Source organism: Hyaena hyaena, unplaced genomic scaffold (assembly GCF_003009895.1).
Source record: "Hyaena hyaena isolate Hyena2069 unplaced genomic scaffold, ASM300989v1 scaffold_284, whole genome shotgun sequence".
Classification (NCBI taxonomy): domain Eukaryota; kingdom Metazoa; phylum Chordata; class Mammalia; order Carnivora; family Hyaenidae; genus Hyaena; species Hyaena hyaena.
Window position 1 is genome coordinate 2,188,951 of NW_024080913.1, and position 22,949 is coordinate 2,211,899.

A 22,949-nucleotide genomic window follows, 5' to 3' on the forward strand; every position below is an offset into this window, starting at 1 on the left:
GTGTAACGGCGGGAGTACAGCTGTAGGTTGGGAGGGAATGTGCTTTTTTGAATTCACCTGTTCTTTATTCCATCTCTATTTTTTCAGTCTTGGTTTCTTTTATATTCAGCCTGGATGTAAATCACGCTTCTGAGACTGTGGGCCTCTGTCATGTTATAGTGCATTGGGATTGTTCTCAGCGATGGGAAAGTGTCCCAGAGAGGAGCAAGCCAAGCCCCGCAGGCCACTCCCCAGAGTGAGCGGAAGGAAAGGGTTAGATTAAGGGCTGCGAGAGTGGCCTCCTCCCCCTTAGAGAGGGCTCCTCCCCCTTAGAGAGAGGTCGCAGATAAGAGTGGTGAGTGGGCTGAGCTCATTTTCTTCCTCTAACTTCCTTCCCCTCACGCACACACGCAGCCAGCCAGCAGTCTGATACACACTTATTAACAGCTATCAATCTGTTATTACCAGCTGCTTATTGCCTGTTACTTGCTTTCCTCTCGCTGCATATTTTCCCACCTCGTGCTTCTCTCATTTTCTTTAGTTTTGTTGCCAAAAAATACCCCTATATTCTTAATTCTTTCTTAGAATATTCCCTGCTGCCCCTTTTTCTACCAGAACTCTGGTTTCCCTTTGATGATACTGTTACCCCTCACTCTGCAAAGTGGAGCCCAGCTGGTCCCTGCGAGGTCACTGTGGGCCAGTGGGTGGATGGAGAGTGAGTTTTGCGGTCAGTCACACTTGACTTCGAACCTGAACTACATCATGGGCAAGGACCTGTGTGTCCTTGGCCTGATGATAATTTATAAAAAGCTCAGTTTGCAAACCTTGGTTTAAGGATCTCTGCTCCAAAGAGTTTTGAGGTTGAAAAGGGATAAGTGACCTCACACTGATACACGGCTTCTAGTATATTCCATACTGTTACTTTTACCTGAAAAGCTGCTACTATGAGCAAGCCTGTCTTTACTACAGTAATTGGAATGTAGAGGAAAATTTGGCTGTACCTTTACCCCTTTCTTCACACATACACTGTTTGGGCCGAGGAGCAGTTCTGTACAGCTGTCTTTCCTTTCCTCCCATACCTGTGACCCTCACCAGGGATCACGAAGCGTCCGTGACAGAAGCCTTCACTCTTCCTTGAACCTGCCCTGCCAATTCCAAACCCGCAGTTAAAACCCAACTTCATTTTCTCTGCTCTTCCGCCCGGCTGTTGAGTGGCGGCGGATGTCACAGACTCACGAGCTTCTCTCTGCACATTTAGGATGTGCGGCCTTATTTAAGCTCTGAAACCTGCCTGACAGTCTCTTTTCTGGTTCCTAGTTGGTGCCCTTTTTCAGACCCTCAACAGGTATTTCACACCTTTTCTGCTTTTTTCAAGCCTCTCTCCCTCCCCCATCTTCCTTTTAGATCACTTCACCTCTTCCTTTCTTAAGGTGGTGGATTAATTGAATAAACATTAGGAGTCCAATCTGGAGAAGAATGTTTCCTTGAATAAATGACACCGTAGACATTTAAAGGAAAAAAAAAATCACAAATCACCAAGGCTACAGTTCGTGTGTTTATGTGGGTAAAACAGTAGTTTCCCCACATGATTTTCATACTTGTAGATATAGTGCTGCAGACGTCAAGACGTTTTTTATGTTAGGGAGTTAGTAATTTACAGGAAAGGGCTCAAGGCTTCATTGATTTTGAGAGACTAATTCTAGGTAGAATCTTCTTCCCTACTCTTAGCTTATCTCAGGGTGTGAAGACCCTTTTTCTTCTCCAGCTGTGAGACCTGGTCAGCTTAGTCATAATTGTGGCTGGTTAAGGAGTCGGTTTTCTTTCTCCATAGGAGCCAATGGATATGAATTCCGAATGCCCTTCCTTCCAGAAGGAAACCACTGGGTCACAGACCATAAAACAATTCAAATGCATGTTGCTGGGCCTCATCTCCTAGGAGTTTTGACCCCCATGGGTGTGGGGTGGAGTCCAAGGCTTTCCCTCAGCTGATTCTGATGCAGCTCATCCTAGGCCCCCTTTTTAGAACACAGCATACTTATGTCTTCACTCATTTTTACCTCCTTTTTGCCTCAAAAGTGTGAGGTACCCTATTCCTTTTCAAGACTAATTTCTGCGCATGTGCTTTTGATTCCATTTTGTCACTTCTTGGTCCCCGGGCCAGCAGTGAATCCCTTGCTCTGGTACCGATTATCTCACAATCTCCATCCCTTTGGCTCATATATATATTATTCACTCCTCTAGTAAATTTTTATTCAGTATCCAGCATACAGGTTAATTGCCTTCTTTGCTGCTCCTTTCCTCCTGTCTACTCTCCTCCTTCTCTTTACCACTGAATGTCTTGAAGGAATCTTTCCTTTCCATACTGGTTTTTAATAATAATTACAACCACCATAACAGCAAATAGTAATAAGGATAGCCACTACCGTTTGCTGGTTGATTACTATGGACTGGACACTTTTCTCTCTGTTTTTTTTTTTTTTTAAGTTTATTTATTTTGAGAGAAAGTACACACATGCACATGCATGGAGGAGGGGCAGAGAGAGAGAGAGAGAGAGAGAGACAGAGAGACAGAGACAGAGAGAGAGGGAGAGGGAGAAAGAGAGAATCCCAAGCAGGCTCTGCATTGCCAGGATGGAGCCTGATACCAGGCTTGAACTCATGAACCATGAGATTATGCCCTGAGCTGAAACCAAGGGTCAGATGCTTAACCGACTGAGCCACCCAGGTGTCTCTGGACCAGATACTCTTCTAATTGCTTTACATATATTGACTTTGTAGTTGATATTCCACATTTCAGTTAAAAAATACTTCTGGACTATTTATTCGGTTATATTGCTCTGCATTATGTACTCTTCTACCAATACCCTACTGTGCTATTTATCATAACTTTATTAACTACATTTCATGTTCATGCCCATTACTTACTGGAATTCCCATTTCGGATTCTGGAGCAGCGCTTTATTCTGCTTTTCTCCCTACTTTAATTCGTCTTTATCACTGACTTTTCTGCTTACTTCAACTCCATTTAAAGCCCTTTGGAGCTTGCCTCCAACCTGATATTCCAGCCATCGTTCCGAATACTCTTTCTTTGCCCTCAACCAGAGACACCTGCTTTTTGGTCCCCAAGCACACTATTTCCTCCATAACTGTGCACAGGGAGTTCCCCTTCTCTGCTGTGAAGCCCTGGCAGTATGGCAGCGGTGGATTTGTCCCAGCTGTATGCCTCAGAGTACCTGCTGATTTAAGATCTTCAGCACTTGGAATGCCCAAGCTTTGTAGATAAGGACCAAGCAGCAGCCAGGAAGGCTGCTCTGGGATCTTCCATCTATGGGTGGAGCACACAGGGTGGAGGAGTTAGATAGCTCGGGAGTAGGTAATGGGGCAGGGAATTCTGGGTGTTGGGGGCAGTGGATATAAGATCCTTGTCTTTTAAAGAGTGCAAGACTGTGGGTGGTTTTTCTCTAATGAGTCCACAGCGAACTTCAAACAAAGCACACACTAAGGAGGACTAGGTCAGAAATGCCACCCTCTGGAATTGAACTTAATGAGGACCATTAAATGTGATGAGATAAATAAATGTGAGGACATGAGTTATCTGCAAGAGGGAACCTCCCTTGGAAATTGTTCTTAAGTGTGTTGCTAATGAGTGAGGGTATTTCTCAAGTGTCCCGCAAGGACATTAAGTGTTGTATTGAGGACAAGAGAAGGGGAGTCAGGGGATGAGTATTATGAGCTGGTTTGTCTCCCACAGTGCCCAGAAGGGGGAGCTGCTCTGGTTTGAGGTATCTGACTGTAAGGTTGGACCTTGAACAACATGGGTTTGAACTCCACTTATATGCTCCACTTATACGTCCTTTTTTGGGGATACATATAGTGCAGTAATGTTAAATGCATTGTCTATTTTTAATGATCTTCTTAACATTTTCTCTAGTTTATTGTAAGAATTTTGTCATATAATACATATAACATACAAAATACGTGTTACTTGAATGTTTAAGTTATTCGTAAGCCTTCCAGTCAACAGTAGGCTATTAGTAATTAAGTTTTTGGAGGATTCAGAAGTTATATGCAGGTTTCAGCTGTACATGTTGGGGGAAGGTTCGTGTGCCTAACCTGCTGGTGGTTCAGGGATTAACTGTGGTTGTTTAAAGAGAAATATTACTAGAGTGGAAGATGTGTGTTTGTCAGACAGATCTGGGTTTGAGACAGATCTGGCTCTACTAAGGTAAGGAACTCACTTGACCTTTCGGAGTCTGATTTTCCTCTTCAGTAAAATGAATATAAAACACCTCTAGTCATAAGGTTGTTATGAGAATGAAACTAAGGAATAAATAATATATTTAATAATATATGTAAAACACATACTTTAATATCCCCAGCTTACATGATACTCAATAAAGATGTTAGTTTCATACTCTTTCCCTTTTAGGACACATTGTTAAAATCACCAGGTCACCATAGCATGATAGAGCAGCCTTTTGAGAATAAAACTCTTTTGCTCTCACGCTCATTTAACAAACTCTGATATCTCTTAAATGAATCTATCCAGTGGGAGGGACTCTCCCCTGGTGGACAGCTGCTTCCTGTTCTCAGTGCATGTGTATTTGGTACTTAGTGAATTAGATCCTAAGGCTTCACTTAGTATGAATTTGCCTCTCAGAGCTTGGGTACATTTGAGTGTACAGAAAAAAAATAAACTTTCTTCATCTTCAAAAGTGCGGTCTAGACCCTGGACAAGGTATTGAGACCCTATTAGATCCTGCCTCAAACAATTACCTCATCCTTTTCTACCCTTTAGATTCCATAGTCATAACAAAGAGAAGAGAAACACATGAAAAATGGACTTAGCTATACAACTAGGTATTTACATGAAATTCATTTGTTTTCTCTTACTAGAATAATGTTTTTGCTTCTGAACTCTTGAAATTTGGAAGAGGCAAAGAACAAGATTGAGCTGTTGCCTGGAAAAGGGGTAAAGGTTTGGCCATCATCCCCGTAGGCTCAGGTACGATGCATTCATGTTGCAGAATTGATTAGACTCAGGAAAGCTGTTTCTTCATGACTAAACTCACCAGGGACCAAAGTATGAAAACCGGAAGGCCAAGAGAGAGCCAGAAAGTTGGAAATGCACTGCCAGAAACACTAGGTGTCTATATTAGTGAGTGGATAGTGAATGCTTTCTCTTTTTGGGAAAATTATAGGAAGCCAGATTTTTCAGAAAGCTCCCTGCTGAGTTTTAAGTCGAGCCAGAAAGTTGGTTGTATGATTCAGATGATGAGTATCATCAGGCACTGATGTACTGATACATATATTTCAGCAGCTGGGACGTGTTGGAGCAGATAGGTCTGTGGACTAGCTTGTCAGAGCACTTTCTCCCTTGAGCAGTCCGTGATGGGCCATTCTAACACTGATCTTTGGGTTCTCCTTTTTCTTGGGAAATAATTTGAGGTTTACAAGTAAGTGAGGGAAGGGATAATATAATCAACATCATCTTGCTTAAGAAAAGTTTTGGCCTTGTTTACTCTTCTTTTTTTTTTTTTTTTTTTAATTGAAAAGCAGTTAAGTGAAGTGCCTGGGTGGCTCAGTTGGTTAAGCATCTGACTTCGGTTCAGGTCATGATCTCACAGTCCATGGGTTCGAGTCCTGCGTTGGGCTCTGTGTTGACAGCTAACTCAGAGCCTGGAGCCTGTTTCAGATTCTGTGTCACCCTCTCTCTCTGACCCTCTCCTGCTCATGTTCTCTCTCTCAGAAAAAAACAAAACATTCAAAAAAATTAAAAAACAAGAAAAGCAGTTAAGCTTTTTAAGTTGAAAGTGGTTTTATTTCTTTTTTCTTTTTTCTTTTTCTTTCTATTTATTTATTTAATATAATATAATTTATTGTCACCTTGGCTTACAAACAACGCCCAGTGCTTATCCCAACAAAGGCCCTCCTCAATGCCCATCACCTACTTTCCCTTCTTCCCCACCTTCCATCAACCTTCAGATTGTTCTCAAATTTCTATTTAAATTCTAATTAGTTATCATACAGTGTAGTATTGATTTCAGGAGTAGAATTCAATGATTCATCACTTACATATAACACCCAGTGCTCATCATGAGTGCCTTCCTCAATACCTGTCACCCCTGTCTCCAGAGGTAACCACCATCCTAAATTTGGTGTTTAACAAAAATCCAAAAGGATTTTTATATTTACCAGTTATGTATTAACTACAAAAAATATATGGGATTATTATATATGTTGTAAAGCTAAGTAAATGGTATACAATACACATATGTTTTACAACTATTTCACTCAATAGCCTATTGTGTGGACTTGTCCATGTTGATACATATATCAAGTAGAGGCAGAAAATGTTTCCCTTTTTCCCCTCTAGATTCTTGGGCTGCCCTACTAATTAAATTGACAGAAGACAAAGTAAGGGGGAAAAATTTTAATTTCATATGTACGGGAGCCCCGTAAAAATATAAGACTCAAAAGCAGTCAGGCAGTTGAGGCTTATACATCATCCTGAGCTAAGGAGACATGGGTCTGGGACTTCTGCAGGGAGGAAGACAATTCACAGGAAGATGAGAAGAGCAAATATCATGGCATGCAGGTCAAGTTTTTCTGGTATAAGAAGTTGTCTCTGGTAGTAGCTGCCTCCTGGGACAGGCTCCTATCTAAATTCTTTCAGTCAGTTAAGGGAGAAGTACAAAAAATCTCTTCCTGAGTCTGCCAGGGCTTGATTGCCTACAGCCCCAATTAACCAAAGTGCCAACGTGGCATATTAGGGGGTGTGTATTCTGCTCTCTCCATATATATATATATATATATATATATATATACCATCAGTTTTAACTGCTGTAGAGCATTCTAGTATGTAGATATTTCTGTGTTGTTCTGTTGAACTTATAAGTTGTTTGCAGCATTTTAGTGACCCTTGTGTGGTTGCCTGCTTGCTTCCTAAGAGGTTACCAGTTTAGATCTTTTTGTTTCATGTTATCCCCGATGCTAGATATTGTCAGAGCTTAGGTTTTTTCTAATCTGATGGTTATGAAATGGTATTTCGTTATGTTTTGACTTTTCTGTTACCCTGAGCATCATTTTAAAAATGGCACTTGGCCATTCAGATTTCTCTTTTGGAGAATATTCTTTTTATGAGTTCTGCCACTTTTTTCCCTAATTTGATATTTACAATCTGGCTATTAGTCACTTGTCTATAGGCATTGCAAAAGTTTTATCCTAGTCTGTGTCTTTTGTATGTTTTGAGAATGTCTCTTGCTTTACAGACATTTAGAATTTAATTTTAGTAAAATTCATGAGTTTTTCTTTGTGTCATATATATAAACTTATGTCTACTCTTTATTCAGGATAAGAATGCATGAGCAAAGCTAGATTATCTTTAAAAAGCATTTTTGTTAAGTGATCTTATTTAGTGCAATGCAGGAATAGCAGAATATTGGATTACTTAATTATCTATAATGTACTTGACTTGTTTTAAATTTATTTTTTAAAAATTCAAGTTAGTCAACATACAGTACAGTGCTGGTTTCAGGAATAGAACCTGGTGCTCATCCCAACATGTGCCCTTCTCAATCCCCCTCACCCACCTAGCCCATCCCCCCCCGACTACATCCCCTCCAGCAACCCTCAGTCTGTTCTCTGTATTTCTTTAAAAAAATATTTATATCTATTTATATTTGAGGGGTGGAGAGAGAGACATACAGACAGAATCTGAAGCAGGTTCCAGGCTCTGAGCTGTCAGCAAGAGCCTGATATGAGGCTTGAACTCACGAGCTATGAGATCATGACCTGAGCTGAAGTCAACTGCTCTCCTGACTGAGCCACACAGGTGCCCATGTTCTCTGTATTTAAGAGTCTCTTATGGTTTACCTCCCCGTTTTTATTTTTCCTTCCCTTCCCCTATGTTCATCTATTTTATTTCTTAAATTCCACATATGAGTGAAGTCATATGATATTTGTTTTTCTCTGACTGACTTATTTCACTTAGCCCAATACTCTCTAGTTCCATCCACGTTGTTGCAGATGGCAAGATTTCATTCTTTTTGATCACTCCATTATATATGGAATACCATGTTTTCTTTACCCATTCATCAGTTGATGAAAATTTGGGCTCTTTCCATAATTTGGCTATTGTTGATAGCGCTGCTATAAACATTGGGGTGTGTGTGCCCCTTCGAATCAACATTTTTGTCTCCTTTGGATAAATACCAGTAGTGCAATTGCTGGATTGGAGGGGAGTTCTATTTTTAATTTTTAGAGGAAGCTTTCACTGTTTTCCAGAGTGGCTGCACCAGTTTGCATTCCCACCAGCCATGCAAAAGAGTTCCTCTTTTTCCACATCGTTGCCAACATCTGTTGTTGCCTGAGTTGTTAATTTTAACCATCCTGACGGGCATGAGGTAGTATCCTACTGTGGCTTTGATTTGTATTTCTTTGATGAAGACTGATGTTGGGCATCTTTTTATGTGTCTGTTTGCGATCTGGATGTCTTCTTTAGAAAAGCGTCTATTCATGTCTTCTGCCAATTTTTTTTACTGGATTATTTGTTTTCTGGGTGTTGAGTTTGATGAGTTCTTTATAGATTTTGGATACTAACCCTTTCTCAGATAGGTCATTTGCAAATATCTTCTCCCAATCTGTTTGTTGCCTTTTAGTTTTGTTGATTGTTTCCTTAACTGTATAGAAGTTTTTTTTTATCTTGACGAAGTCCCAAATTTTTGCTTTTATTTCCCTTGTCTCTGGAGACATGTCTAGTAAGAATTTGCTGCAGCCAAGGTCAAAGAGGTTGCTGCCTGTTTTCTCCTGTAGGATTTTGGTGATTTCTTGTTTCACATTTAGGGTTTTTATCCATTTTGAATTTATTTTTGTGTATGGTGTAAGGAAGTGGTCCAGTTTCATTCTTCTGCATGTTGCTGTCCAGTCTCCCAGCACCATCTACTGAGGAGACTGTCTTTTTTCCATTGGATACTTTCCTCCTTTGTCAAAGATTAGTTGGACATGCATTTTTGGGTCTATTTCTGGATTCTCTATTCTATTTCATTGGTCTATGTATCTGTTTTTGTTCCAGTACTATACTGTCTTGATGATTTTTGAAGATCAGAAAGGTGATGCCTCCAGCTTTGGTTTTCTTTTTCAACAATACTTTGGCCATTCGGGGTCTTTTCTACTTCCATACAGATTTTAGGGTTGTTTGTTCTAGGTCTTCAAGAATACTGGTGTTATTTTGATAGGGATTGCATTGAATGTGTAGGTTGTTTTGGGTAGTATCAATATTTTAAAAATATTTTATCATCCAGCCTATGAGCATGGAATGTTTTTCAATTTCTTTGTATCTTGTCCAATTTCTTCCATAAACTTTCTGTAGTTTTCAGCGTGCAGATCTTTTACCTCTTTGGTTGGGTTTATTCTTTGGTAACTTATGGTTTTTGGTGGAATTTTAAATTCGATTGATTCCTTGATTTCTTTTTCTGCTGCTTCATTATTGGTGTATAGAAATGCAACAGATGTCTGTACATTGATTTTATAGCCTGTGACTTTGCTAACTTCATGTAGCAGTTTTAGCAGTTTTTTGGTGGAACCTTTTGGGTTTTCCATGTAGAGTGTCATGTCATTTGCAAAGAGTGACAGTTTGACTTCTTCCTTGCCAATTTGTATGCATTTTATTTTTTTTGTTTGATTGCTGAGGCTAGCACTTTAAGTACTGTGTTCTAGGTCTGCAAAGAATACTAGTGTTATTTTGATAGGGATTGAACTGTGTTGAACAACAGTGGTGAAGGTGGACATCCTGTCATATTCCTGACTTTAGGAGGAAAGCTCTCCATTTTTCCCCATTGATGGTGATATTAGCTGTGGGCCTTTCATATATGGGTTTTATGATGTTGAGGTATTGTTCCTTCTCTTTCTACTTTCTTGAGGTTTTGTTTTTATTACAAAGAATGCTGTATTTTTTCAAATGCTTTTTCTGCATCTATTGAGAGGATCATGTGGTTCTTGTCCTTTCTTTTATTATTAATTGGTGTATCACATTGATTGATTTGTAAATATTGAACCAGCCTTGCAGCCCAGGAATGAATCCCACATGATCATGGTGAATAACTCTTCTAATGTACTGTTGAATTCGGTTTGCTAGTATCTTGTTGGGAATTTTTGTGTCCAGATTCATCAGGGAAATCGGCCTGTAATTCTCCTTATTAGTGGAGTCTTTGGTTTTGGAACCAAGGTAATGCTGGCCTCATAGAATGAGTTTGGAAGCTTTCCTTCCATTTCTATTTTTTGGAACAATTTGAGAAGGATAAGTATTAACTCTTCCTTAAGTGTCTGGTAGAATTTCCCTGGGAAGCGTTTTGGCCCAGGACTCTTATTTGTTGGGAGATTTGATACCTGAATCAATTTCTTTGCTGGTGAGGGGCCTATTCAAATTTTTTTATTTCTTCCTGTTTCATTGGTAGTATGTAAGCTTCTGGAGTCTGTCTGTTTTGTCCATTGTCCAGTGTTGGCATGTAATTTTTCAGTATTCTCTTACAATTGTATTTCTGGGGTGTAGGTTGTGATCTCTTTCATTCATGCCTTTATCTATCTATCTCTTTTCTTTTTGAGAAGTTTGGCTCAGAGTTTATCTATTTTGTTTATTCTTTCAAAAAACCAGCTTTTAGTTTCAACAGTCTGTTCTGTGTTTTTTTTTTGTTTGTTTATTTTTTTTTTGTTTATTATTTATTTCTGCTCTAATCTTTAAAATTTCCTTTCTTATGCTTTGGGCTTTATTTGCCACTCCTCTTGTAGCTCGTTGAGGTTGGAATGTTAGTTTGTGTATTTGGGACCTTTCTGCTTCTTGAGCTGGGCCTGAATTGCAATGTGTTTTCGTCTTAGGACCGCCTTTGCTGCATCCCAAAGGGTTTGGACTGTCGTGTTTTCATTTTCATTTCCTTCCATGTATTTTTTAAATTTCTTCTTTAATTTCCTGGTTGATCCATTCATTCTTTAGTAGGATGTTCTTTAACCTCCATGTTTTTGAGAGCTTTCCAAATTTTTTTCGTGTGGTTAATTGCAAGTTTTATAGCATTGTGATCTGAAGATATGCATGGTATGATCTTGGTCTTCTTATACCTGTTGAGGGCTGATTTGTGACATAGTATGTGATCTGTTCTGGAGAATGTTCCATGTGCACTCAAGAAGAATGTGTATTCTGCTGCTTTAGGATGAAGTTTCCTGAATATATCTGTTAAGTCCATTTGGTCCAATGTGTCATTCAAAGCCATTGTTTCCTTATTGATCTTCTGCTTAGATGCTCTAAGTAGGGTATTAAAGTCTTTAACTATTATGGTATTATTATCAATGATTTTCTTTGTAATTAATTTATATATTTGGGTGTTTTCCTGTTGGAGGCATAAATATTTACAATTGTTAGATCTTCATGGATAGATGCCTTAATTATGATATAATGCCCTTCTTTGTCTCTTATTACAGACTTTGTTTTAGAATCTAGTTTGTCTGATATAAGTATGGCTACTCCAGCTTTCTTTTGACTTTGATCTCCATTAGCATCATAGATGGTTCTTCATTCCTTTATTTTCAATTTCAGTTATAGCATTTTAAAAAATTCATCTTGATTGTAGGTCTTTGATCTCTGCAGCTAGGGTTTCTCTGGTACCTTCTATGCTTTTTTTCAAACCCAGCTAGTAGTCTTAGGATTGTTGTTCTAAATTCTTGTTCAGATATATTATGTATCTGTTTGAGCAAGTCCCTGGCTATGATTTCTTCTTGGCCTGTCTTTTGGGGAGAATTCCTCTGTCTTGTCGATTGGCTTTGTTTCTTTTGTCTTTGCATGTTTTAAAAGCTTGCTATATGTCCTGCACCTGAAAGTACTACTATGTTAGAAAGAGGTCATACACTGTCTAGGACTAGCATTCCAGGAAGTGTTTCTGGTATATGCTGTGTGCACTGTGTTGTTACAATTTGGCTGCTCTTTCCCACTGGTCAGTCCTCTGCAGAGCTCTTCCTTGCTTGTGGCGCTGAAGTGTTTGGACCTTTAAGCAGGTGTGCTTTGAATTGTTTGTTGAAGTGACCCTGGGAAAAGAAAGGGGTAGTCTGATTCCATTAGGTACAGGAACAGAAAAAACCAAACAGATAATTAAAAAACTATAAGGCCGATTTCAAGGAAAAAGAGTGGGGGAAAGCAGGAGAAAAGAGAAGGAAAAAGGAAAGGATAAAAAAACATGATTTAAAAAAATAATAGAAGGAAATTACAAAGACCAAATCAGAGACTATAAGCCTGATTCCAAAAGATAAAAAGAAGATGGTTAAAACAAACAAACAAGCAAACAAACAGAACAAAAAAAGAAAGAAAAAAGAGTTTTCTGTTGGTGCCTGTGGGGTGGTGGCTGTGCTGGCTCAGTGTCAGTCTTGCCCTAATAGACAAGCAGTTGCCAGACATGGCGGGGCGGGGCTTGGTATAAGTGGGTCCCATTTCCACTGGGGCTGCTGTGTTGCTCTCTGAAGTCCCACTGCGTTGGCGTTGGAGGGAAATGTCTCCACCCTGATGTCTAGTCATCAGCTGGGGATGTTCAGGCTGTTCAACCCCTGCTGTTCAGACTCCCTCAAGGATTAGTGGGAGAAGTCACCTCACCCTGTGCCAAAACTCTCTTGCATTTTTTCTTTGATGCATGTGTGGGATTCAAAACCTAAAATCTTAATGACCCAGCACTTGGTGCGCAGCTGGGATTCAAAACCCAATGTCCTAAAGGACAGGCATAGCATGGATCTACTCCCCTCCTCTGGAGTAGAGCCTCTCTGCCCTGCTGATGAAAGGCCTTTGGCTGGCACCTACAGGTTCTTTTGTCCTTGGGAAGGCAATAAACTGTCTTCCAAAAGTACTCCAGGAAGAGGACTGTTCTCTCCCTGTGCATCCTGGAGATCATTACACCACACTATGCACTCTGGCCAGCTCCCTCCTCCCCAGGAGTGCACGCCATGGCTCCGCTCCAGAGAAGCACACTTCCAAAGCCTCAGGGATTGAGCTCCAGAAGCTGTTTACAAAAAGGAACTGGGACACTCAGTATTTCCCACTCCCCACTCCGTGGTCCAGAGTTTTCCTCTTGTGCTAACTCAATGCTGCACTTTCTCAACCCCTCTCTTTTTCTCTCCACCCCTCTCTTTTTCTCTCCCTTTTGTCACTCCACAGAAAGTGTTCCCTCCCTTCCATAGCTCCAGCATTTTCTCTCTCCCGATTCATATCTGTGCACCTTGCATCTGCCAGGCTGTCTCTCTCCAGCTGTGGAGATCCTTCTGCTGCTCCGCAGATCTATTTTCTGTGTGTTCCAAGTGGTCGGACCTCAATACAGCTGTGTTTGAGATATGAGAAAGACCCAAGGTCCCCTTACTTCTCCATCTTAACTCCTCCTATGTTTCTTGTTAAAGACTTGGTGAATATTTGGGTTATTTCAAATTTTGGGCTCTTGCTAGTAAAGCTATGAGCATTCATGTAAAAATCTTCATGTGGACATATATTTTCATTCCACCTAAGATCAGAATTGTTGGGTGATATAGTCAGGTATATTTAACCTTGTAAGAAATTGCCACACTATTTTCCAAAGTGACTGTGTCATTTTATTTTTCTACTTGTTATATCTATATTTGGTGTTGGCAGTATTTTTAATTTTGGCCATTCTAATAGGTGTTCAGTAGCATCTCACTATTCATTCATTCATTCATTTTGAGAAAGAGAACATGAGCAGGGGAGAGGCAGAGAGAGAAGGAAAGAGAGGATCCCAAGCAGGCTCTGTGCTGTCAGGGAGCCTGACTTGGGGCTCAGTCTAATGAACCGTGAATCATCACCTGAGCTGAAATCAAGAGTTAGATGCTTAACCAGCTGAGCAACCCAGGTGCCCCCATTATGTTATAAGATGCATTTCCTTGATGACTAATAACATTGAGTATCTTTTTATGTGCTTATTGGCCATTTGTACATCTTTTTTGGTGAAATGTCCATTCAGGTCTTTTGCTCATTCTTAAATTGAGTTGTTTTGTCTTATTAACAAATTTTGAAGTTCTTTATATATTCTGGGTTGTTTGTGAAGGACAGGACCTTGGAAAATAGGTATTTGAGTTAGTTTCTAGTTTGACCATCTGTGGATGAGAAGTGAAACAAAGCAGAAATGACACAAACTTCACTATATGATCACCGTACTTTGTTGTCAATTTTAATGAAATCCAGTTATTTGAATACAAATACTTGAAACAAATATAGTCAAATCAAGGAGCTATATAGCAGTGGCAGAGAGTCTTCCTTTCCATCTAGGCATAAATCATACTTTCTTATGCAGAAGACCAATGAACTACAAAAGTAGGTTGGAGACATTGTATTTCCATGCTATTGCTCTTCTTTTTTTTTTAACCTGGAGCAAATTCTTAGGAGTAGGGGGCAAGAGCTTTATTGCTGAAACCAAGTTATTAGAGTCCATATTTGGATCCTTTAATCCTGAAGATATCCATGACTGCTCTTTAAGAAAGAATGCTTTCATTTACCAGTGAGGGAGAAGCTCTTGGTACCACTTTTTAATGCCATTTGTTAGCTTATTGATTAAAGATTTACCCAAGAATAGGATCTTGGTGGTTTTGATGGGTAAAGAAACTATCAATGCTGTGCTTTAGCTTTTAGGATCTTCTCCATTCTGTCATCATCCAATGTGGGGAGCACCACAAATTATGATCCATGTTGCTGTAAGAGAGGCTTTGGTTCCAGAACTGGTAATGCATTTCTAATATGTTGTTCTTTAGGGGTGAAAGTTTGGCTTTGGCATCTTGAAATGAGTAATGAGCTCCCAAAATGATATCTCAACTAAGCCCCATGCTCCTCATATACTTTGTATTATTCTTTCAAAGTTAGTCCCACACATAATTTGTTCAACTCAGTATTTCCTAATAGACTGTTCACATACCCTACATTCTTTGAGGGAACCTTAGTAACAAGGAATAGAGTACAGTTACATGTTTAGAAGAAGAAACAGAGAAACCCACTTTTAAATGAAGTTTTATAATGAATTGCTTATCTGTAACAGTTTTGTATTTCTTAAATGGTTACTTGAATTAATTTCACTTCTGTTTATTATTCATCCTTAGAATTGGCACGCTGCTCTTGGATATATTCATAGAGTGGCGTGCTGCTATGGAAATTGTGGGAACTTGGGCCAGTACTTCCTCCTGCACAATTATCTCCTCCTCTCTTATAACAATAGTCACCTTGTCTGTTATCTTCCTTGCAAATTAACAATGTATTGGTAGTATTGGATCTAGACTGTCCAAAAGAGGGTATAAATTGTCCAGAGCTACAATTCGAGGAGCTTTCTACTTGTCTACAGCTGCTCCTTGATTGCCCTTCATTACAATTTGATTGGATACAGCCAGATGCCCATGGACCTTGGCTCCATCCTTGGCTTTGTTGGGTACATGTTCTTGATTGTCCATGAATACTCTCATATCCACCAGGCCCACTACCTGATAGGCTATAACTCCTACTTCTTTCTTTTTGGCCACACCCTGACCACTCCTGGCTATTTCTTCTTGATTGAGTTGGGATTGAGCCCATTTGGGGTCTGTTGTACTCATTATGAGCTCCACTTGAACTTGACCTACATCTCCCTTGCTGTTCATAGCTAGAACACTGACCAGATCCAGAACCACATTGTCCAGAGGTAGATGAGTGACATGAGCCATACCTATATTGCTCAGAGCTAGAACACTGACCAGATCTAGAACCACACTGCTCAGAGCTAGATGAGTGACATGGGCCAGACCCATATTGTTCAGAACTAGAGCACTGACCTGAGCTAGATCCATGTCGGCTACAGCTAGAAGATTGACCTGATCCAGACCAATGTCCAGAGCCAGAAGACTGACATATTCCAGACCCATGCTGACCATAGCTAGAAGATTGACTAGATCCAGACCCATATTGCCCAAAGCCAGATGATTGCCCTGATGCAGACTCATGGTAACCACATCTAGAGGACTGACCTGAGCCAGATCTTTGTTGGCCATGGCTAGAAGACTGTCCTGATCCAGATCCATGTTGCCCACAGCTTGATGACTGTCCAGAAGAGGAAGCATGTTGTCCATAGCTAGAGGACTGACCATATCCAGATTCATGCTGTCCAGAGCTTGATGACTGACCTAAGCCAGATCCATGCACAGTGCCAGAAGACTCTCCTGAGCTACATTCATGTTGCCCAAAGCCAGAAGATTGACCTGATCCAGACTCATGCTGACCATAGCTAGAAGACTGACCAGATCCAGACCTATGATGCCCCAGGCCAGAAGATTGACCTGATTCAGACCCATGATGGCCATATCTAGAGGACTGACTTGATCCAGATCTGTGTTGGCCATGGCTAGAAGACTGTCCTGATCCAGATGCATGTTGCCCACAGCTTGATGACTGTCCTGAAGTAGAACCATGTTGTCCATAGCTAGAGAATTGACCTGAGCCAGAACCATACTGACCATAGCCAGAAGACTGTCCTGATCCAGACTCATGATGACCAAAGCTAGAAGATTGACCTGATCCAGACATGTGTTGCCCAGAGCCAGAAGACTGGCTTGATCCAAACCCATGTTGGCCATAGCTAGAAGATTGACCTGATCCAGACCCATGCTGACCATAGCTAGAAGACTGACCAAATCCAGACCTATGGTGCCCCAGGCTAGAAGACTGACCTGATCCAGAACCATGATGGCCATATCTAGAGGACTGACTTGAGCCAGAACCATACTGACCATAGCCAGAAGACTGTCGTGATCCAGATGCATGTTGCCCACAGCTTGATGATTGTCCAGAAGTAGAACCATATTGTCCATAGCTAGAAGACTGACTTGAGCCAGAACCATGTTGACCATGGCCAGAAAACTGTGCTGATCCAGACCTGTGTTGATGAGAGCCAGAAGATTGACCTGATTCATACCCATGTTGCCCAAAGCCAGAAGACTGACCTGATCCAGATGCGTGTTGCCCACAGCTTGATGACTGTCTAGAAGCAGAAGCATGTTGTCCATAGCTAGAGGACTGACCATATCCAGATTCATGCTGTCCAGAGCTTGATGACTGACCTAAGCCAGATCCATGCTCAGTGCCAGAAGACTCTCCTGAGCTATATTCATGTTGCCCAAATCCAAAAGACTGACTTGAGCTAGACCCATAATGCCCCAAACCAGAAGATTGACCCAATCCAGACCCATGATGGCCATATCTAGAGGTCTGACTTGAGCCAGATCTGTGTTGGCCATAGCCAGAAGACTGTCCTGATCCAGACTCATGATGACCAAAGCTAGAAGACTGACCTGATCCAGACCTGTGTCTCCCAGAGCCAGAAGACTGGCTTGATCCAAACCCATGTTGGCTGTAGCTAGAAGACTGACCTGATCCAGACCCATACTGACCATAGCTGGAAGACTGACGAGATCCAGACCCATGCTGACCATAGCTAGAAGACTGACCAGATCCAGACCTATGGTGCCCCAGGCTAGAAGATTGACCTGATCCAGACTCATGATGGCCATATCTAGAGGACTGACTTGAGCCAGATCTGTGTTGGCCATGGCTAGAAGACTGTCCTGATCCAGATGCATGTTGCCCACAGCTTGATGACTGTCTAGAAGCAGAACCATATTGTCCATAGCCAGAAGATTGACTTGAGCCAGAACCATACTGACCATAGCCAGAAGACTGTCCTGATCCAGACCTATGCTGACTATAACTAGAAGACTGACAAGATCCTGACCCGTGGTGCCCCAAGCCACACAGCTTGATGACTGTCTTGAAGCAGAACCATATTGTCCATAGCCAGAAGATTGACTTGAGCCAGAACCATACTGACCATAGCCAGAAGACTGTCCTGATCCAGACCTATGCTGACTATAACTAGAAGACTGACAAGATCCTGACCCGTGGTGCCCCAAGCCAGAAGACTGACCTGATCCAGATGCGTGTTGCCCACAGCTTGATGACTGTCCAGAAGAGGAAGCATGTTGTCCATAGTTAGAGGACTGACCATATCCAGATTCATGCTCTCCAGAGCTTGATGATTGACCTAAGCCAGATCCATGCACAGTGCCAGAAGACTCTCCTGAGCTACATTCATGTTGCCCAAAGCCAGAAGATTGACCTGATCCAGACCCATGATGGCCAAAGCAAGAAGATTGACCTGAGCCAGACCCATGATGGCCATATCTAGAGGACTGACTTGAGCCAGATCTGTGTTGGCCATAGCTAGGTGACTGGCCTGATCCAGATTTGTGTTGGCTGTGGCTAGAAGACTGACTTAATCCTGACCCATGTTGCCCGAATCCAGAAGATTGACTTGTTCCAGATCCATGTTGGCTGTGGTTAGAAGATCGACTTGAGCCAGACCTATGTCGTCCATAGCTAGAAGACTCTCTTGACCCAGACCTATGTTGGCTGTGGCTAGAAGACCGACTTGGGCGAGACCTGTGTCGTTCATAGCTAGAAGACTCTCCTGAACCAGACCTTTGTCTCCTATGGCTAGAAGACTCACCTGAGCCATATCCGTAGTGTCCACAGCTTGATGACTGTTCTGAAGTAGAACTATTTTGTCCATAACTAGAGGATTGACCTAAGCCAGACCCATGTTGCCCAAAGCCAGATGATTGACCTGATCCAGGTCCATGTTGTCCACAGCTTGATGACTCACCTAAACTGGATCTTGAGCTAGACTCATGGTATTTATGATTAGAAGGTTGATTAGAACTAGATTCGTATTTTCCATAATTAGAGGATTGGCCTGACCAAGACCCTTGATTTTGTCTTCCACAACTCCCTGAATAACCACCTGAGTTGGATTCATGGTATTTTTGCCTAGAAGAATGACTGGAGCCAGAACCATATTGTCCATAGCTAGAAGACTGTCCAGATCCACATTCTTGGTTACTATGGTTAGAAGACTGTCCTGAGCCAGACCCATGCTTTTGTCTTCCATACCCTTCTGATTGATGACTAGAGCTGCTGCTATGTTTTCTCTGAGTAGAGGACTCATAAGAGCTTGAGTGAGTTTTGCCATTGCTTATGGACTGGCCTGATTCAGACCCATATCCCTCATAGCTTGAAGACTCTCTTGATTCAGAACCATGTTTTTGTTGTCTACTAAGTCCTGATTGACCAGTTGAATTGGATCTATGTTGCCTCCGACCAGAAGAATGACTCTCAGATCTCTCTTGCTGAAGAGAGCCATGATTGTTTTTCTTACTATCCTTGAAGTGGCCTGAACTTGACTCTCGTCTTTCCCCAGGGCTTTGCCTGTGCTCTGAACTGGATAAGCCTCCTTGATGACTCATTCTTCTGGAGCTGGACCCAGGCCTGTGTTTAATGCTTCTCCTGGAACCCCTGGAATAGGAATTATTCTCTTCTGTACTTGACACTGAATGACCTTGCCTTCTGTCCTCCTCTTCTGTTTCATTCTGTTCCTCTTGGTGCTGGTGACTGTGATCTCTCTGCTTTGACCCTGAAGCTTGGCAGTAATCTTTGCCAATGATTTTATTACAAGCCTGAGCCAGTTTGAATATCATCAGAAGATACTCAGTAAAATTCACTTTCTTGTCATGGTCTTGATCCAGATTTTGCATGATGATATCTACAGTGTCTGGATCATCTGGATTCTGTATAGGAACAAGGTACAAGGGACAGCTGTGTCACTGTGGATAATACACACCCAGCCAACCATTTGAAAGAAGACTGTAGAAATGTGAATACTTGGCTTACTTAGGAGGAGCTCAGCCTAGTCCTGTAGGCTGGAATGCTCTATCCTGGGCAGAAAGAAAGAAAGGAATATGTAATAAACAATGAAGTGAGAATTTGCTAGAAGAGGGTGCAACTGGAAGATGTTAGTGAACAAGGAAGTCAATTATATTTTGTGAGCAATAGGTCAAATATGAATGATTAGCATAATTATATATGTATTTTCTTTATTTGCCCAGATATTAATTCATGAACTCATTCAAAACAAAGATTTATTTTGCACCTACTGTCTGCTTAGCATTGAGTTAGGTGCAGGGGATGAAGCAGTGAAAATGTTTGTTGTCTGCCAAAATGGAAATTAAAGTTTAGTGGCTCAGACACACAAACTTAAAACTACAGTGTATTATAATAATGTTTCTGAGAGTACACCAGAGGGGAACCAGTGAGGGTTTGGGGAAGGTTAATGAGAGGAAGAGATGTCTTTTGAAGTATTCGTTGGATTTAGCCAAATGAAGGGGTAGGAAAGAAAGGAGAGGGGACAAGAGCTTTTCAGGCAGAGAGAATGATATGAACAGAGCTGGAGATTAGAAGACACATGGCTAATATGAGGAAGAAATTCCAGATTAAATTTTGAGTCTCAATAGTCAAGAGATATTGCAAGAGAAACAAATAGGGATCAGATCATGCCTTTTAAGTTATGTGAAGCAACTTTGGACTTTATTTTAAAAGCTGAAAGATTTTGAATTGTGCTGTGAAATGATTAGATTTGCACTTGTCTGAGATTGGAAGTAGAAGGTGGCCTGAGCCAAAGGACTAGCAATAGTGATGGAGAAAAATGAACTATTTTGAGAGACTGTTGATGAATTACATGGAGGGTGGAGGTGCTTGCTGAGAGCAGAAGCCATGATGGAACCAGATTTCTGCCTTGGGCAAATAAGAGGAGAAAGTTTAGAGGGAAAATGATGAGTTTCATATGTGACACACTGAATTTAAGACACCCACAGGAATCCAAATAAATATTTAGTAGGTGGTTGGATATAATGAATTGATGATTAAGAGCTAGATCTAAGCTCCCAAATATTTATTTTCAGGGCTGACATTTTAGGATGGTGGTCACCATGTTTTAGGATTTAGGAGTAAGAAGCTAACTTCCTGAACTCAGGGCCTTATAGTGTCAGAGTCTTGAAACTGGGCAGTGGTCAGTCAGGGTGTTCTGGGCTGAAGAAAGACAAATAAAGGGAAGAAGATGCATTTCACCTACCTTTTCTGAAAACTATCTTAGTTTTTAGGTCCATAAGAATTATTCACATATATAGGATATTATATAATCTATGGATTTTGTCTGTTCAGTAGGATCACTTCCCTTGGTCATGTTATGGAAACAATTGTGGGTCAACTTTCGATTGTATTTCAAGCCTTTATTGAACTCTAATATCTATCACCAAGTAGAGAGTCCTGTAGGAGTCTGACAGATGTGACAAAAAGTTAGGAAGGGGTGAAGAAGAGAATTGTAGCTGTTTTCAATCCTGAGCTGGGTTCTTACCTTCATAATTTGTCGAAACTCATTTTCCAGAAGTTCTTTCAGTTCTGCCTTATTCAACATGTCACACTCCCCATCCTGGGTGGCATATTGGTAGAAAAGATCAATGACAGTGACAATGCCTTGTAGGAGTTTAGGCATCTTTTCTAAAGGGGAAAAAAAAAAGAAGAGAGACCCACCTTTTATTACTCTTTTTACTTGCTTAAATACATAAATAGTTCCAGCTATTTGTAGTATTTGTTCAGAATTAATTGGGCATGATTAATTTTATCCTGTTGAAATCAAGAACCAATCCAAGTTGACAGACTTGTTTAAGCCATGTAGCAAGAGAGTGATGAAATGAGGAACATAATCTATATCTCTTATTTTCATTCCTGACTGATTGTGGGAGTAATGACTTTCTGTTTTGAGCTCCCTGCTTCTACCAAGGATAATTTTATGAACATTGCTCTGGAGCCATAGAAATCATGGGTGTGCCAATTCACCTACTTCCTCAATTCCTCTCTAGGTGCCATCCATTACTATGGAGGGACAGGTCCTTCATCCACATGGCATGCCTGACTCCAACCGTCAATACTTGTAGGTAGAGGAAGTAGACAAAGTGGGCGACCACAGACCTACATGATACAGAGCTGGGGGCAGCTGCTATCAGGCCCACTTTTGTTTTCATTCTCCAAACAGCGACAGACCCTCAGGCTTTGCTGATCACATAGCAGAGAGAAAAATCTCAGTAGTCCAGGAGCAACCTGTCTAGTGGATGATTAGAGCCCCATGATCTTTAAGGAAATGACCCCAAAGACATCTCTTCATTTCCTTCTCAATAAAGTTAAAATTATATCAAAGTCCCTAACGTACATTAAAAAGAAAGCTGGTGTCCAGTGCCTCTTTGCCTTAGAGCACATACTAGATTTTCATAATTTATGGCCCTAAGGACTCCTGTTCACTTACCTAGTTCACCAGAGGAACAAGTAGGATGGAGACTGGAGCAGCTTACAGGGTGCTGCTATTTGGGAATAGTGGCCTTTTTATAGAGGGGATAATGGTCTGTCTTAGGGAGGAGCTGTCCTGAGATGTCCTGATTCACTCACAAATAAGCCCAGCTCCACCTCCACCTCCACCTCCATCTCCACCTTCCAGGCGATTGCCTTCTTACTTCCTTACATGTTCACCTGAGATTGCACTAGCAGTTCCCAAATCTGAGCTAGTATCAGCCCCACCCACCAGAGTCTCTGGACACTGCAGAAAAGCCTCTTTGTGTATTCAACAAAGTATCTAGCATAATGCATTGATAACCAATTATGTGGACTTTAATTGAAGTGAATGGAATGTGTGCAGGGACATCACGGACTGAATGTCCAACAATCATGGAATCTGATGTTTAAAAGGAGCCTTAAGGATCATCCAGTCAGACTCTCATTTTGAGCTAAATTTTCTTATATGGATTTCCAGCCAGAGCCTCATCCAGGATATTGTTACCCATGATATTATTACCATTTCTTTTGAATCAGTAATGACTGCAGAGGCCTTCTTGTCTCTTTACGTAACTCCGTTTACCAGACCTTAGTGGTCATGCATCAGTGTAGCTTTCATTTGAACTACTGTTAACCTTAGGAAGAAATCCATGCTCCTTAGCAAGGGATCCCAGAAATAGCTACTGTTAATTGTTTGGTGTACATTCTTTCTCAT

General features: G+C 41.1%; 1 protein-coding gene across 1 annotated transcript; it reads right to left on the minus strand.

Moving 5' to 3' along the window:
• Positions 1 to 2,994: 2,994 nt before the first annotated feature.
• On the minus strand, positions 2,995 to 21,404 carry HRNR (hornerin). The gene is given in 5 exon segments (XM_039246237.1): positions 2,995 to 3,304; positions 15,329 to 15,632; positions 15,724 to 17,770; positions 17,773 to 19,644; positions 21,267 to 21,404. Coding segments are annotated over 5 exon segments (4,671 nt in total).
• Between the last annotated feature and the right edge of the window lie 1,545 nt (positions 21,405 to 22,949).